General features: G+C 30.8%; 3 protein-coding genes across 3 annotated transcripts; 1 reads left to right on the top strand and 2 right to left on the bottom strand.

The window, feature by feature from the left end:
• Positions 1-120: 120 nt before the first annotated feature.
• LOC113516052 (chitinase domain-containing protein 1) lies at positions 121-3,163 on the bottom strand. Its single transcript, XM_026900397.3, has 6 exons — positions 2,786-3,163; positions 2,400-2,580; positions 1,726-1,932; positions 1,030-1,191; positions 698-935; positions 121-320 (listed from the first exon to the last, which is right to left on the bottom strand). Exons 1-6 carry the CDS (start codon positions 3,038-3,040, stop codon positions 179-181), a joined length of 1,185 nt encoding a protein of 394 aa, XP_026756198.2. The 5' UTR covers positions 3,041-3,163; the 3' UTR covers positions 121-178.
• A 1,203-nt stretch (positions 3,164-4,366) lies between these two features.
• On the top strand, positions 4,367-13,817 carry LOC113516196 (chitin deacetylase 1). The gene is made up of 10 exons (XM_026900575.3): positions 4,367-4,445; positions 4,612-4,684; positions 7,399-7,571; positions 7,854-7,990; positions 9,882-10,007; positions 10,729-10,937; positions 11,098-11,217; positions 11,362-11,519; positions 12,509-12,753; positions 13,355-13,817. Exons 1-10 carry the CDS (start codon positions 4,382-4,384, stop codon positions 13,631-13,633), a joined length of 1,584 nt encoding a protein of 527 aa, XP_026756376.1. The 5' UTR covers positions 4,367-4,381; the 3' UTR covers positions 13,634-13,817.
• Positions 13,818-14,144: 327 nt separating this feature from the next.
• LOC113516145 (U6 snRNA-associated Sm-like protein LSm7) lies at positions 14,145-15,097 on the bottom strand. The gene is made up of 3 exons (XM_026900521.3): positions 14,935-15,097; positions 14,667-14,850; positions 14,145-14,355 (listed from the first exon to the last, which is right to left on the bottom strand). The coding sequence occupies exons 1-3, from the start codon at positions 14,962-14,964 to the stop codon at positions 14,216-14,218; spliced, it is 354 nt and encodes a 117-aa protein (XP_026756322.1). The 5' UTR covers positions 14,965-15,097; the 3' UTR covers positions 14,145-14,215.
• Between the last annotated feature and the right edge of the window lie 141 nt (positions 15,098-15,238).

Genomic DNA, 15,238 nt, shown 5'->3' with positions numbered 1-15,238 from the left:
AAAGGGTCTTAAGAAGACTGAATGTAAATATGATTGATAATGTAGTGTAAATGTAATCCTTGACATAATAAATACTTAAAAAAAAACACATATGTTTCAATATTACAAATAATAGAACAATTTGCAATTTATACATAATTTAATTAAATTAATAACTTAAAGGTAATATCACAATTGATCAGAATAAATCATAGAAATAATCGAGTCCCTGTCCCAGTTCCCATATCGCCACTCCTGTTCCATATTCTCGAGCCAAATCTAATCTTTTTTGAATGGAATACAAAGTTGGATAAAATATCTTCTTCGTACCTTGTGATGTCCTGCAATATTGCAACAAACTATATACTGTCACTCTAAATATATTTATTTAGACCTATGAAAGCAATATTGAGCTTAGTTCAGACTTGAGTATCCATAATAAATATACTTAATACCATTCCAGAAATGGTGATAGCAAGTTACTATTTTTAAGCAACTAGTAAGCTGTAGTATATAGTTAGACATGAACTATACGACAGTTGATAAAAGGCTGATGGCCCATTAAATAGAAAATAGTAAACTTTTTATTATGTTGATCAGCCTATTAGTCATTCCAGGTTGCATAAAAAAAAAGTCCAATTTCACTAAAATCAGAAATAAGTATATAAACTTACAGTTGAAAATAAATTCTTTAGAGGCAATTAACAGTTATTCTTACCGAATTTCCACATAATTCTCAGCTGTATTATTATTATATGATAAGGCTTGATTGTTTTTTGCATTTTTCAATAATTCTATGTATTCTGTGCCGACAATAGGTCCTCCTCCATTGGCAGTGTATGAATTTCCATAGAAGTTTAAACCAAGAAGAATTTTGAGTCGTTTAACAGAATTTTCATCATTATCAATCAGTTTTTCAACACAAAGTCTCATCCAATACAAAGGTGCGTTAGGACCTACAATAAAATTATATTAAATTTCATATGTTATAATAATTAAATTAGTATTTTATTTTAATCAAATATTTGAAATAATTATTACAAATTATACCTGGCTTCTGAGGATTAGAAAAATCATAAGTCATTACAGATACTGCCTCCACATATGGATAAATATCATTAAATGCCTGAATGAAGAACTCATCATTAGGATATCCACGGAACGGTGGATAGACTAGAATCAATTTTAAATTGTCATCACTCATCTCTGAACCTGGAAATCAACAAAATATTTAATTCTAACCAGTACAGTTTAATCTGAAACTTAATCATATATTATTATAATTTACTAATAAAAAATTAAATATACCTTTAAAATTAAATAGAATTTAAAAAATAATTATAATACCTATACTCAATTTCTAAACAAGTTGAATTAAACAAAACAGGTTCTACTATATATGAAACATAACTTACTCAAATTAAATTGTATTTCCAATTATTCTTTGTAAAAGCACAGAACAAATTCAACCAAGAGAGTAAAATAAATTAGTAATACAATCTATGCTCTATATAAGCAACATTATTTATATTTTATTTATTCTACTCAGCTTAGTTAGTAAAAAGAATAAGTAAAAATATTTTCCAAACAGTAAGTATTTTTATACTCCTTTTTTCCCCTCTAAGCAACTTTTCCCAATAAGAATTTTTTTTATTGAAATTGGTTCAAATGAGTTGCTCATATAGAATGTTCACTATAGTAAGAAGATAAAAAATTAATATAAAAAATATTAATACAATGACTTACCAAACTGTTGTATAAACTTTACAGACTTATCAGCAAATTTCCCAATTTGAGAGAGCATTTCTAAAACTACACCATCAAATTTCCATTGTTTACATGATTTCTTTATCTCTTCTATTAAAGCTTTCTGTTCGGAATGTAAAGAAGGCTCCAGGAAGAATGCTTTAAGATCAGACACTTGCCAATTTTCGAAGATAATTCTTGGTAGTACTATAAATAAGAGCTTAGTATTAGAATATAAATTAGGTCTATTGATATTGCAAATGTAAATTAATATATATATATATATATATATACTTTATATATTTAAAAGTGTTACTTAATAATGCTATTAGCAAAATTGATTTGAATTTGATTTTGTTTAGATAAATATGTTGAATCAGGATAACGTCCATACAATTTATTTTGCAAAGCCATAAGGAACAGCAACAGTTTATAAAAATGTTAATTAATCATGGTCAGCAATTGACGGAATTGATAAAATACATTCAGTATTTTGTTTAAACAAGATGCTTTCATATATCCCAGTTATTCACAGGCAAAGCCATAGGGTACTAACTGTACGTGTATAAAAGTGATTACCCATATGTGTAAATATTATTATGCAGTAATTAATTTAGGTTAATACTAAAAAATTTTTTACTTGAATGTGAATTACCAATTCCCATAAGACTTACCTTTTAAATTACTGGCAGACCCTTTTTGTTTAATGGCTTTCATCCACGCATGATCAACATCTTGCAAACCAGAAATTATATAAATATTTGGAGCCTGCCGCTTGATTTGCAGCCATACAGGAGATATGTAATTAAATTTAGGAGCCCATGTTTTCGCTACATCATAGCCTTTATTATTCCACTAAAAAAATTTTATATATCGAATTTATAACACAAAACACAATTCTATAATATTTAGCATTTTTTTAAATACCTTTTAAAGTACCAAGAGTGAATATTTTAAATATAATTTATAACAGAAAATATAATAAATACTAAACTATATACATATAATTTACAATAAGAATCATATGTTCATAATAATCGATTTACAAGTGGTAACTTACAGGAGTGACATAACCTAGAACAGGATTGTTAAAATGACTTGTAGATAAATCCTGGTGATACGTTGCATGGTATTTAATTATATCCTTCACTAGAGGAGTCTCGAGTACCAGTTTTCGGTCTAAAACATTGTTTTTCCTCGGTCCTTCCTGTGTTTTAACTCCTTTCTGGCCCTTCTTATCAGTTGGTGGAGACAAAGTAGAAAAACACGCATCAAATAAAAAAAGAATATGAATAACTGTCGTAATATATTTCATTTTTTTTTTTTCTGTAGAACCTTAAATAATCTATTTTTTTTTTTTTATATCAAATCGAAAATAAACATAAAACACCACAACGGGTGAACTTGTATTTTCTTCTTGTTTACACAACTGTCAGTGGCGATGTCATAATTCATGTCAATGTCTAATGTTGGCAAAATCATTAATCATTAGAACTTGATAAATATTTGAATTTAATAAATAGTTAAAGTAAATATATATCTACTTCTTTATTCTTTAATACATTCTATTATATTGATATTATAAATAACGAAAGTTTGATGAACGATGGATGAATAAATGGATATTTGTTATTCTTTCACATAAAAACTACTGGACAGATTTTGAATAAAATTTGATACACGGGTAGATTATACATTAACTTAGCAAATAGGACACCTTATGTACTAATTCACGTGGGCAAAACCGCGGAATATAGCTAATACTACATATGTAAATGTTTACATGACGAATTTAATGCTCAAAACCATTTTCTTTCAGTCAACGTTAAGAAAATAGGTACTAAAAAAACTTAATTGCTGTACTTGATCATAGATTAAAAATGTCGACGATTTAAGATTTTTTCCAGAAAGTTTAGTCCCTTTAAAAAACACATATGTAGTCTCACTTACAAAATTTGCATGTTTTTTTTTTGGATGGGTGAAAATGGTATGTTAAATCACGATCACTGACCTGTTTTTTATTCTCACCTATCATCTCTCACAGGCGCCTCGCCAGCGTATACCATTAGCGCAAGCGGAATTACCATACCATTATCTTCCATTAAAAAAATTACCTAACAGGGCATAATGGAAAACAGAATGTTATTTTTTATTGTTATTTAAAATGTTCATTTTAAGCAATCAGACAGAGACCGTTTGTATATGTATTACTCAGTCACGTTTAAGGTTTTAAATGAAATGCTGAACGGATTTGCATGAAATTTTAATAGTGCGTTATGTCCTAATTTAACACAAAGAGTACTTTATATACTGAATCACGCGAACAAAGTCATTGGTAACAGCTAGTTAATAATAATTTGTAATCACGAGATATACATATTTTGCAAATTTAAGTTTAGTCTTTTACTATTCTTCTTAGCTGAATGCCCTTACATAATATTTACCTAAATATACATATATGCGAAGAGCTTAAAATATACATACCTATATGTAAATATTTTATATTACATAAGTGATTGATAAGCTACTTGCCAATTTCTTTACTTTCCATATACTTAACAATATTCACCACGGTCAAGTAAAAGAAAGTCCGTGAAACGCTGAATGAGCGGTTTTATTGATAACTCAGTGCTTCGACGGAAACCAGAGCCGTAACATGGCTCGACTACACTCACGATTTCAAATCACTAATGCATTTTTGTTATTTTTATTAACATTAGGTTAGTAAAGTTGTATTTACCTATAAAATATATAATGGAAATTCAGATCTCATCTATACATTATATTGAAACATATGGTTTTCTCTACAACAAAGATTTTACTTAAACTTTTTAATCATTTTCATAGTGTAAGTGTTAATAATTTTTAAATGCAAAAATATTTCAGAAGTGCAGAGCAAACATGTGACAAAAAGAAGCTTAACAGACGTGAAGTGTCACGTAAATGGTAGATTCTACAGGTTTGTAGAGTGTTTTTTGTTTAATAAAAAAAAAATCTAATTCATACATATTTTTCATTGAGAGAAGTACACACATCAAGTCCACAAGTAAAGAAAATAAAATTAATCCTTTTTATCCATATAATCAAAATCGAAAGCATCAAATTTATATGCAGTGTTTCCGATGTCGCAGCGGAAACACTGCTTATACACTGCACATACAGTTCGCCCGATGGACACATCGGGCACATCGGGCGAACTGTATGTTTAATTGTTACCGTCATCGTATTGCAAAACTACCTAAATATTTTGTTATAATTGCTACCATCTATAATTTAACGATATTTGCAATTCGTTTAAGAGGAAACACATACTTTCTACAGAACACAATATAAATTTTTGACGCTTAAGTATTCAATTATTTTTAAAAGATTTACAGAAGGATATAGACTTTTGACATTCGATGATCTCTGAATATCACTTTAAGACTGTACAAATAGACATTATAGGCGAATGATCTAAATAAAAATAAAAAATTAAGTACATAACATAGTACCAGAATCCAACATTACTCGTGCGTGCCATAACCATCTGCCTATACTGATCGCATCTATAGCAACGGTGACGACACCACTTTTTATCAAGTGAACCGAGATAAAATATTACTAACATTTTATCTCGGGAGGAGAGAAGTAGAAGCCATTCTTATATAATAAAGCATAAGTTAAGCAACTACAGGACCAATTTTCATTTTAATTTCTGAAGTACAATTTAATATATATATTTAAAAACTTTCACTATTTCGAAAAACTAGATATTAATGACAACGTAAAATCATACAGAAGGAATCTATCCAGTTTTCTTAAAGAGGAAAAAAGGAATTTACGTAAAGAAGAAGGGAGTATACCCTGTCAGGTCGACCTCCACGTGATTCCCCCTGAAAATCATCGTGACTAATTCTAGTTGAATTCGTCAGGATAGGCTACATTATATATAAATACACCATTCCATCTTCATTCAATAAAATATTAGTTGCTCTAATATATATTATAGCTGCTATCCAAGAAATACTAGTATATATATATATATATATAATACACTACTATGTAGTGCGATATTTATGTAGTATATGAATTAGGTAGTAACTTATGTATGTAAATGTTCATATGGTTTCATGTAGAACTATAGTAGTGTTTAGTGACACTTTAAAGAATTTTCCCTTAAAAATTTCTCTTTGTTCAAGGCGATTGACGCAACTAATGTTCACTTAAGCTCGTCATTATGTAGGAAGGTACCTTTACTCAGGTATGTACTTTACAAATAAGTAACATTAAGTTACCTAAGGCTACCTAATATTTACACCTGCATAATATCGTCATAAGAATAAATATTGTTATGGTATCATTTGAATTCGTATAATTTATGGTTACAACTACGTACTTAATGATTCGTCAACTTCTTTAAATGTTAAGCAATTTGTTTTACATAAATTAGATCTAATGAATGATAAATCTCTGATTCGATTATCTGAAAATTAATCCTAGCTTGATTTTCAGACCTAATTATATAGTATTTATACTTTATTGATGATTGTTAAGTATAAATTTTTTATCTTTACTATACTTACTTACTGTACTACTCATAATGCTTTACTGGTACTCCGCAAGCAATAACGCAGGCGGGCTTACCATTATATTTTCAATTTTCATCAACTTAAAAAAGCTATCTAAATTAAAATAAACATAATTTTTATACCTACAAAGTACAAATTTGCTATGAATTAAATAACTAAATAAATTAACTTTTTCTCTTACGATTTCTATAGTAGAACAGGTATAATTATTACTTGTCCTGTGGTACAGGAGCGAAATTAATAAAAATGAATATTGCGGAAAGGTGATGAACTTAAAATTAGAATCTAAGAATGTAGATATCTTTACACACTTAGATTTTTCCTTAAGCGTTTATGTATTGTATACATGTACCAAAATCTGAGTAATGCCTCATTGCCTCAATTACAATAATTTAATTTTGCCTATTTGCCTTCCGTATGAATAGAACACTCGATCACACATCATTGCGTGATGCGGCAGTGCAAAGGAAACATTTCCCGCGTCCCGCCATTGCGGACAACGACCCCACGACTTTCGCCGCAACCTTGATTGACTGAGCACTACCGGCGCGTTTGTATTTCACAGTTCACACCATTTCCCATTCCCATAGTCCATAAATTCACTTTCGCTCTTCATCAAATCTGCGAATATGATATCCATTATCATTCTATTAACTCTATCTTTTAACGCTAACTTGGCGACATTATATTTACTTTATACTTAAACAGGGAAAATTACCTACATATGCAAGCAATATAGGTAATTATACACATTTTCACAGCGGAGACCTGCAACATGATTTGTAATGGAATTCAAAAGCGTTTAATAAAGTATTATTAGCCTAAAGATTTTAAATATGATTTTATTAAATCTGGATATCTAAATAGTATTTATATGCTCTTACGAACCATTTGAGTCAAAACATGATCTTGTAAGTTAGCCTTCTCACCTAGGTAGGTACCCGGATCCAATTACAGGTGCTAAGGGTAGTTGCATCAAACAAAGTTGCACAAAACAACATGCCTGATTTAATCAGTATTATAAATAAAAAAGAAATCGATATGTGTTTTGAAGCTGAGATGCCACAGACAATTTTAGATATTTAAATTTTATTAATTTCAGGAATCCGGACCGCATCGATGATCTCGTATGGACCAATGAAGAATGCGCAAAATATTATCTTTGTGTAGACGGCGATGTATTTGAGTTCCATTGTTCCCAAGACTTGCTTTTTGATGTCAACCGACAATTATGCGACAAGCGTCACAATGTGCATAACTGCGACTTAACAACCGGTAACCACTGTCACAGATAAAACCACAATTTAAATAAGTTCCTTAGACTGTGTAAATACTTTACCCAATTTTGTGTAAAATTAACAATGATAATTAAACTTCTCATCCGTGATTATACGTTCCATGTCAAACATGTCAAAATAAACAAACAAACTTAACAGACATTATACTAATGTTGACGCTGTATAAATTCCAAATTGTAAGCAATTAAATATTTTTAAATACCTAGGCTTCCAAAGTCCGATCGATAAACTGTCATGATGATATCATAACTGTTTTCAGAAACTCGCGTACCAAAACCCTTGTTGGTTGGAGCAAGATGCGCGAATGAAACGCACCTAGGTTGCGCCGACGGCACATGCCTGCCGGCAGAATACTTCTGTGACGGGTCCATAGACTGCGACGACTCTTCTGATGAGGTATACTAACTACTTGTAGTAGAATTAGAATAAAAAAAAACAAAAGAGTCAATACGTATAGAGTTAGGTTTAAGATTTGACTAAAGACTAAAGTATCGAACTATGGTATAATATATATGGTAGAATATAAAAAAGCTCTTAGCACCTAAATATTTTTAGGTACTAAACAAAAAATAGAATATTAAAATAAGGGAAAATTCGTTCGGTGAATTTAACTCAACCTTTATTATTATTAAATAGTAACAAAATTATCAAAATATTGATAAAACTTGTAAATTCTGATAACTCGAAGATAGTTATGTAGGTACTAACTATTGACTCGGTATAAAAGACCGTAATAAAGCACCGTTGTAAAAATCAGTCCAATAGTTTTAAAGTGGTACATTAACCGATGCTCCAACATGTTAATATTAATTAATATATATTGAGTAATAATAAAACCATTTACTTTTACTAGACAGTAACAGTTTACAAGTACAAAAGTCGTTTGCTTCGGCACCTCTGTCCCGTTCGTGTTTCTAGCGGGAAGTTGTGTATGTATCGATGTGCTTCAGTTTGAAGGGTGGGATAAGACAGTGAATTTACAGAGTACAGAGGCATAACATCTTAGTCCTCAGGAATAGCAACGCATGGGGACAACGAAAGAGTATTGCTCATGTCTATAGGCGACGGTTACCACTTTTCATCAGGTGGTCCGTCAGCTTGTTTGCCATTCTAAGTTGCATAAAAAAACTGAAATTACCTACCCCGGCTGTCTGCAAACGCAAATCCCTAAAATTTCTCTCTAGCTCACGATCGGACCGAGTTACGTAAACAGAATTTGTTTACAATGTAAATCGTTTCACTCACATGACGCGATTCGCAATTCTTACATTATGTCTAACGTTCTTAAGCTCTCGATTTTCTAATTTTAGTAATCTTGTTTCCATTAACTTTCACCACATACTAAATAGAACACAACGTCACGTTTTCAAATTATCTGTAGCATTCACTATATTAGTCATTTCGTCTTTCGACAATCTAACTTGCAAAGTATCAAATATAAAATGCAAAAAAAATGCTTGTACCGTTAATCAAATGAAATGATAAAGCAGTGGTTGTATAAGGAATCACAGATGAAAAAAGAGAACAAGTTAATTGACCTATAGTGACCTACTATATATTAGGAATGAATTATGGTATCCCAAGAAAACTAAGTTTGCACTGACAAAGTATGTTGATAGTTATTCGGTAGTAAACATATCACTTAACAACGGCTGAATACATAAAGATGGGGCAGAAGGATTGTTAGTAATAGAAATTAGCAACCCTGTTGCTAGCAATATTCTCTGTCTGGTCGATCTCTACACAGTTCCCCCTGAAAACTATCGTACTTGATTTATTGTTTAATTCGCCAGAATGAGCCAGCCGACCTGCTTCATCGTAACATATCCTTCACTGGTGCACTACTAGAGTATAGCGGTAGCGCAAGCGATGTTGCCATTCCATTATCATTCAATACAAAAAAAAAAAAACACATTTAAAAATACTATTTATGTAGTTTACTAATAATATATATTATTAACGGGTTCTTGCCGTAATAATTTCATGTTCGTATTAAAACTAAACCCTCCTTATGGGGGAGGCCTATATTCACCAATGGACAATTAACGGCTGATATGATGTTGAATAAAACTCAAATAATATCTCATTAGCAAAGAAAAAAAGTTTAAATTTATACAAATTAAGTGTAATGGAGAGAGTTTTGATAGCATAGATATAGTTGATAGATTTGGATGCAGACAGTTCAGGATCATTTTTTATGGCAATCAATATATTTAGTAATAGACGGTTAACAGCTGAAATGAAACAATTATCAAGGAGGTATATGTACTAAAATTATACATATTAGGGTTGGTGTGACGTCCACTACGATCCCAATGCAGCAGAGCCGTGCGACACCAAGATGTGCCAATTGCCAGATTGCTTTTGTTCCAGAAATGGTACTGAAACTCCCGGGAATCTCGTGCCAAGTCAAGTATGAAAACATGTTCTAGAATTTATTTTATTTCAGAGGGTCTTTTTTTAATTCGTAATCTAGGCATAGCTATAGCGAGATAAATAATAATGATATGTATATAATGCATTAAATAATGACTAGTTTGGGCTGGTTCATAAAAGTATATACATTTTGAACTAGCTTTTCGCCCGCTAATTTACAAGCGTGTATTTCAGAAATAGAAAAACCAATTAAATTTGCCACTTCTAAATGGCGTATTAAGATTTAACACACACCAGATTTTAAGTCAGAAATACTACTGTGAAAACAGCATCCAATTCAGTTCAGTACAAATATACATAGAAAGACATTTTTATTTTTATATATTGTTTTGGCACCTATTAGTCTAATTAAGACCCCTCCATCAATTTTTCTCAAATATCTCCCATGTACTCGTTCAGATATCGTGTAATTACCATTTAAAGATAGAAGATTCAATTCTTATGTGAGCTAAAAAAACATAGAACCTATTTATTAAATTATATGGAATTTCAATAAGTTATCCCTGAAAAGTAGTAAAACAATGTGCGCTTACAAAACTTTTAACAATAAACAGACAAAGAAACAAATTAATTTCCATTTCCTAACTTATTTAGATAATAGATACTTACCTATAAAGTGTTTTGTTATCAGCTTCTATTTTTAAACATAAAAAAAAAAAATTAAACCGACATCAGATTAACAATTTTTTCAACAACAGACTCCTCAAATGATCACGTTGACATTCGACGGTCCCGTAAACCACGAGAACTGGGAGGCGTATGGCAAACAGCTGTTTACTGCTGAGAGGCGGAACCCCAACGGGTGCCCCATTAAAGCTACTTTCTTCGTATCCCACCTCTACACTAACTATAGACATGTGCAGAAACTATGGAACGATGGACATGAAATCGCTATCAACTCTATAACGTAAGACAATAAAAATATAATATTTTTAATTATTGTGCCCGCGACTTTATTCACGTAAATATGAAAAAAAAGACATTTCTACATCTCAAATATTATCTGTATAAAAACCTATTTGACGGCGTTTTAAAAAGATGTAATAAATACTTTGTATATATATCAGGCACCGAGGTCCAGAAGAATGGTGGTCTAAAAACGCTACTGTAGAAGACTGGTTCGACGAAATGGTTGGTCAAGCGAACGTTATCAATAGATTTGGTAGAGTTCGCATGGAAGACTTCAGGTTGGTTGCCATGTTTTTTATTATGTATCCCAAAACAATTTGAAAAACAACGATCTTTTTTCCCCATTAAAACTTATGAGCGAAATACCCCTTAACCGATTGATAACGGTTATTATTAAAATGGATAACAATATTATTTAACAGAGGTCTTCGAGTGCCATACTTATCAGTAGGCTGGAACCGGCAATTCCTAATGATGCAGGAATTCGGCTTTGTGTACGACGCGACTGTGGTGGCTCCACTTGCCGACCCTCCCTTCTGGCCATACACTCTCGATTACAAGATGCCCCATAAATGCACAGGTACTTATTAATATTCTATATACGAAATGGGTTATTATAGATATAACCGGAACAAGTTGGATCGATATACGCTGTTAGCTCGACCTCCACGCGATTCCCTCTGAGAGCCATCCTTGGTACTTATGAAATCGTTATGATAGGCCAACTGACCTGACTACATCGTAACCTATCATCACTTACTGAAACCGCTAGCATATACCGATTCTGTTACAAATAAAAACTTCTAAGCACTACATACTTACAAAATGCAATGTACCTGCAATTAGATGGGTACTTTATATTTACGCTAGGATACTTTTTATTGGAAGTACTTATAAATAATAACTAAGTAGAACGTGCGAATAACGATTAGGTAAGATGCAACGAAGTACCTACAATTGCAATAAATGTAGACATCTCGCCGCAAGAAGAATGAACCGCGCGCGCGATGCACGCCATTGTTTACGACTAATGATATAACGCTCCACCGCTAAATGAGAATGCGGAATACGATGCTTTTCTCAATAAATATTACAATTACTTTAAAATTTTTCATAAATAAAATAAATATTAAATAGTATAATAAATATTAATCTAGTATTTAATCTCTTGCTAATTCTTTGGCACTAGGCACTCTCTGTCTATCCCCCAAGAGATTAAATGGTAAATCTAAATTTTATTTTATGCCGTCGTCTGATTAATATAATTGCAAAGCCCCGTACGCCCCCTGAATACGACTTCCGGATGAAGTCGAAACAATTATCGGAAACGACAAGCATAGTATAAGTTCATAAAATTTCCCGTTATACATGTATATAGACATCAATATAATTGTGATTGCGATGTTGTGTACTTTGTAGGGCCCTGCAATATTACTGAAAATAAATATGAATCAATAAAAAAATATCAGTATCCTTATAAAAAGGAAAATGTTCACAATTGCAATAATAACTCTTAATAGAAATATTAGAATTAGTCATGTAATCAAATATTCAAATTTTATGTTCCAGGAAATAACCAATACTGTCCTACTAGGAGTTATGCCGGTTTATGGGAAATGGTCATAAATCCACTATTAAATGGTGGACACATCTGCGCCACATTGGAGTACTGTCCCTCAACTCTGACTGGTGAAGATGTCTACAATGTCCTAATAAACAACTTCAAAAGGCATTACCTAAAAAACAGAGCACCTTTTGGTATACATCTTAGTTCTACGTGGCTGAAGAATAATAACTACACATTTGCTTTGAAGGTAGATAACATAAAATATATATAATGTGAAAGACGGAGAATATATGACGCCAGGGTTGCAGAGGTTGAATTTTTACCAATGTTATTAGGTGTTTTCATTACATTTCATCGAGCTACAGGGGGAGGCCTATGTTTAACAGTGGACAATTAAAGACTGATATAATAAAGCAAGGGGCATGCCTACCATAGCATATGGCCTAATTTGATTTGCTTATCAACATAGTAGGAATTTTAAATTCGTATAATACACACAATTTTTGGTATCCAGATTCCAACTCACTTATATACTTAATCACTTAGATTATATTAGTGCATACCTACATAGATTTTTTTTTTCTTTGAAGACTAGTTTCTTAAATGATTTACATCATTTCATCAAACTTTCATGAAATTAATTACTCAAACCTAGTAATTTCATTTAAATTAAATGGTGCTCAAAACAATTCTGGCTACATGAAATTAATACATGTATTATAAAATTAGAGGTTAAATCATGAAACTGATGATAAAATTTAATGTTGTGAAACCAGTTTCACACCACCAGTTCTACAATATAAATTAAGCTTTGTTTTTGAAATTAAAATTACAAATTTATTTTACAGGCATTTTTAGATGAGCTATTAAAACTACCAGATGTATATTTTGTCACATACAAAGAAGTTATTGATTGGATAAAACGGCCCACTCCTGTACTGCAACTCAAAAAGTTTGAGCCATGGCAATGCAAGCAAAAACAATTTGAAAATAATGAAATAGCATGTAGTAAACCAAAGACGTGTAAATTACCTTCAAAAGTACTACAGCATGATAAGTATATGATAACATGTATGGACTGTCCCAAAAGTTATCCATGGATACGAAATGAATTTGGCTTTGATTGAATTATCAAGTAGCACCACTACAGGTGTTATATGATAGGTGTATTAGTTACCATAACTTAATTTTTTATATAAAATAAAAATTTAAGTACATGTTTAAATAATCAGTATTGAAATACTTGTTTTCTATTTTTTTTTTAATTTAATTTGACAATGTGTGCAATAATTTATTAAATAAATTATATTTTTTTAAATTTTATTTATTATATTTAATCACACCATACATACTTTGACTGAAAACAATTAATTCGAAAAATAATGTCATACTATCCATGCTGTGTAATAATAAAGATAACAGTAAGTATCACAGACTTATTTTGAATCCTTATATTTAAATTAATGTATTTCTAAAGAGTATTAAATAAACTTATCATCCATGTGTTTCTCTACTAGATTTTACTGTTCATAGCACATTTTAATATGGATTTCACTGTCATTTACATGTTTTTTTATTTAGAGATTGCACCCACATAAAGCTGATTAGGTTCCTACTTGTCAATAAAAAAGTAGTGGCTCTCCTTAAAATTATTTAATTATAATATAACTTACAAATTACAAAATCATTAAAGCAAAAGTCTCATACACTTATCCCTCTTGAGTAATGAAAGGATTTGGTATGGCTTCCATGCCATCCATGGGACATATTAACACTACTGATGTGCCACGGCAGACCACAAGACCTAATGCTCTTGTGTCCTCCAACAGTTTATAAGGGTCATCAGGATCTGAAAGACAAAATTATAAATATTACTTCTACTGTTATAAATGTGAAAGTTTGTAAAAATTTTTGGTTATTTAGATGATATGTGTTAAGTTAAATAAACTAAACAGATTTATATGAAATTTGGTACAGGAATGTAATATATCCCAGATATATAAATAAGATACATTTTATACTAACTGCTAACTTATTAACTATTATACATTCATAATAAATAAAAAATAAGATTAATAGTAATTAATAAAAATAATTAATTTCATTCTTCCTCATCAAGAGGAATAAATGTTATAATAAAAATAGAGCAAATATAATTACCTCGTAGAAACTCTGTAGTATTATCCAGTACAAGATTCAATAAGGGATCATAGCCTTTTAGTATACCAGCCGCTTCGCGACCGCCGGCAAATTTAACACGAATGCTTTTCTCTAAATATTTGCTGAGATCAAGAATAGACTCCTTTCGACGTTTCTCTTTATTGTCCCCTGCGCTTTGGCTACCCTAAAAAATATTAGATTTTGTTATTAACGTTAAATTCTAATGAGTAAAAAAGTATTTTTATCAACAAAGAATCTTACAGTTTACCTTCCCTTTTTCGCCTTCTTTTGAAGCCATTCTTTCGATTATTCAATATTTAAATCTAAATATATAACACCTACAAAATCAATATAGAAATATATTGGAACAAGTATTTGCTCAACGTTTTTTTGAGGTTATAATTAAAAGAAAACAATTACAGTAAATACAGTATAGTACATACACCTATTGAATAATTGACAGGTTGTCAGTCCATGACTGATGACATACACCTTAGATCAATAACTAATCCATTAAGATAGGTACTGTTATTGAATTTGAATTAATAAATAAAATAAATTTTTGTCCTCTA

The sequence above is a fragment of the Galleria mellonella genome, unplaced genomic scaffold, assembly GCF_026898425.1.
Source record: "Galleria mellonella isolate WM207_F2 unplaced genomic scaffold, CSIRO_AGI_GalMel_v1 utg74, whole genome shotgun sequence".
NCBI classification, from domain to species: domain Eukaryota; kingdom Metazoa; phylum Arthropoda; class Insecta; order Lepidoptera; family Pyralidae; genus Galleria; species Galleria mellonella.
This window is presented reverse-complemented; position numbering and strand designations above follow the sequence as displayed.

What these genes read in the sequence shown, in the direction of transcription:
- LOC113516052 (XM_026900397.3), bottom strand. Translation starts at nt 3,040, where the DNA reads ATGAAATATATTACGACAGTTATTCATATTCTTTTTTTATTTGATGCG. An exon ending in TTCTAGGTTATGTCACTCCT is followed by an intron (nt 2,581 to 2,785) that starts GTAAGTTACCAC and finishes AAATTTTTTTAG; the next exon opens with TGGAATAATAAAGGCTATGA. An exon ending in GTCTGCCAGTAATTTAAAAG is followed by an intron (nt 1,933 to 2,399) that starts GTAAGTCTTATG and finishes TCTTATTTATAG; the next exon opens with TACTACCAAGAATTATCTTC.
- LOC113516145 (XM_026900521.3), bottom strand. Translation starts at nt 14,964, where the DNA reads ATGGCTTCAAAAGAAGGCGAAAAAGGGAAG. An exon ending in AAGAAGGCGAAAAAGGGAAG is followed by an intron (nt 14,851 to 14,934) that starts GTAAACTGTAAG and finishes AATATTTTTTAG; the next exon opens with GGTAGCCAAAGCGCAGGGGA. An exon ending in TACTACAGAGTTTCTACGAG is followed by an intron (nt 14,356 to 14,666) that starts GTAATTATATTT and finishes TTTGTCTTTCAG; the next exon opens with ATCCTGATGACCCTTATAAA.
- LOC113516196 (XM_026900575.3), top strand. Translation starts at nt 4,382, where the DNA reads ATGGCTCGACTACACTCACGATTTCAAATCACTAATGCATTTTTGTTA. An exon ending in TAACTGCGACTTAACAACCG is followed by an intron (nt 7,572 to 7,853) that starts GTAACCACTGTC and finishes AACTGTTTTCAG; the next exon opens with AAACTCGCGTACCAAAACCC. An exon ending in ACTACACATTTGCTTTGAAG is followed by an intron (nt 12,754 to 13,354) that starts GTAGATAACATA and finishes TTTATTTTACAG; the next exon opens with GCATTTTTAGATGAGCTATT.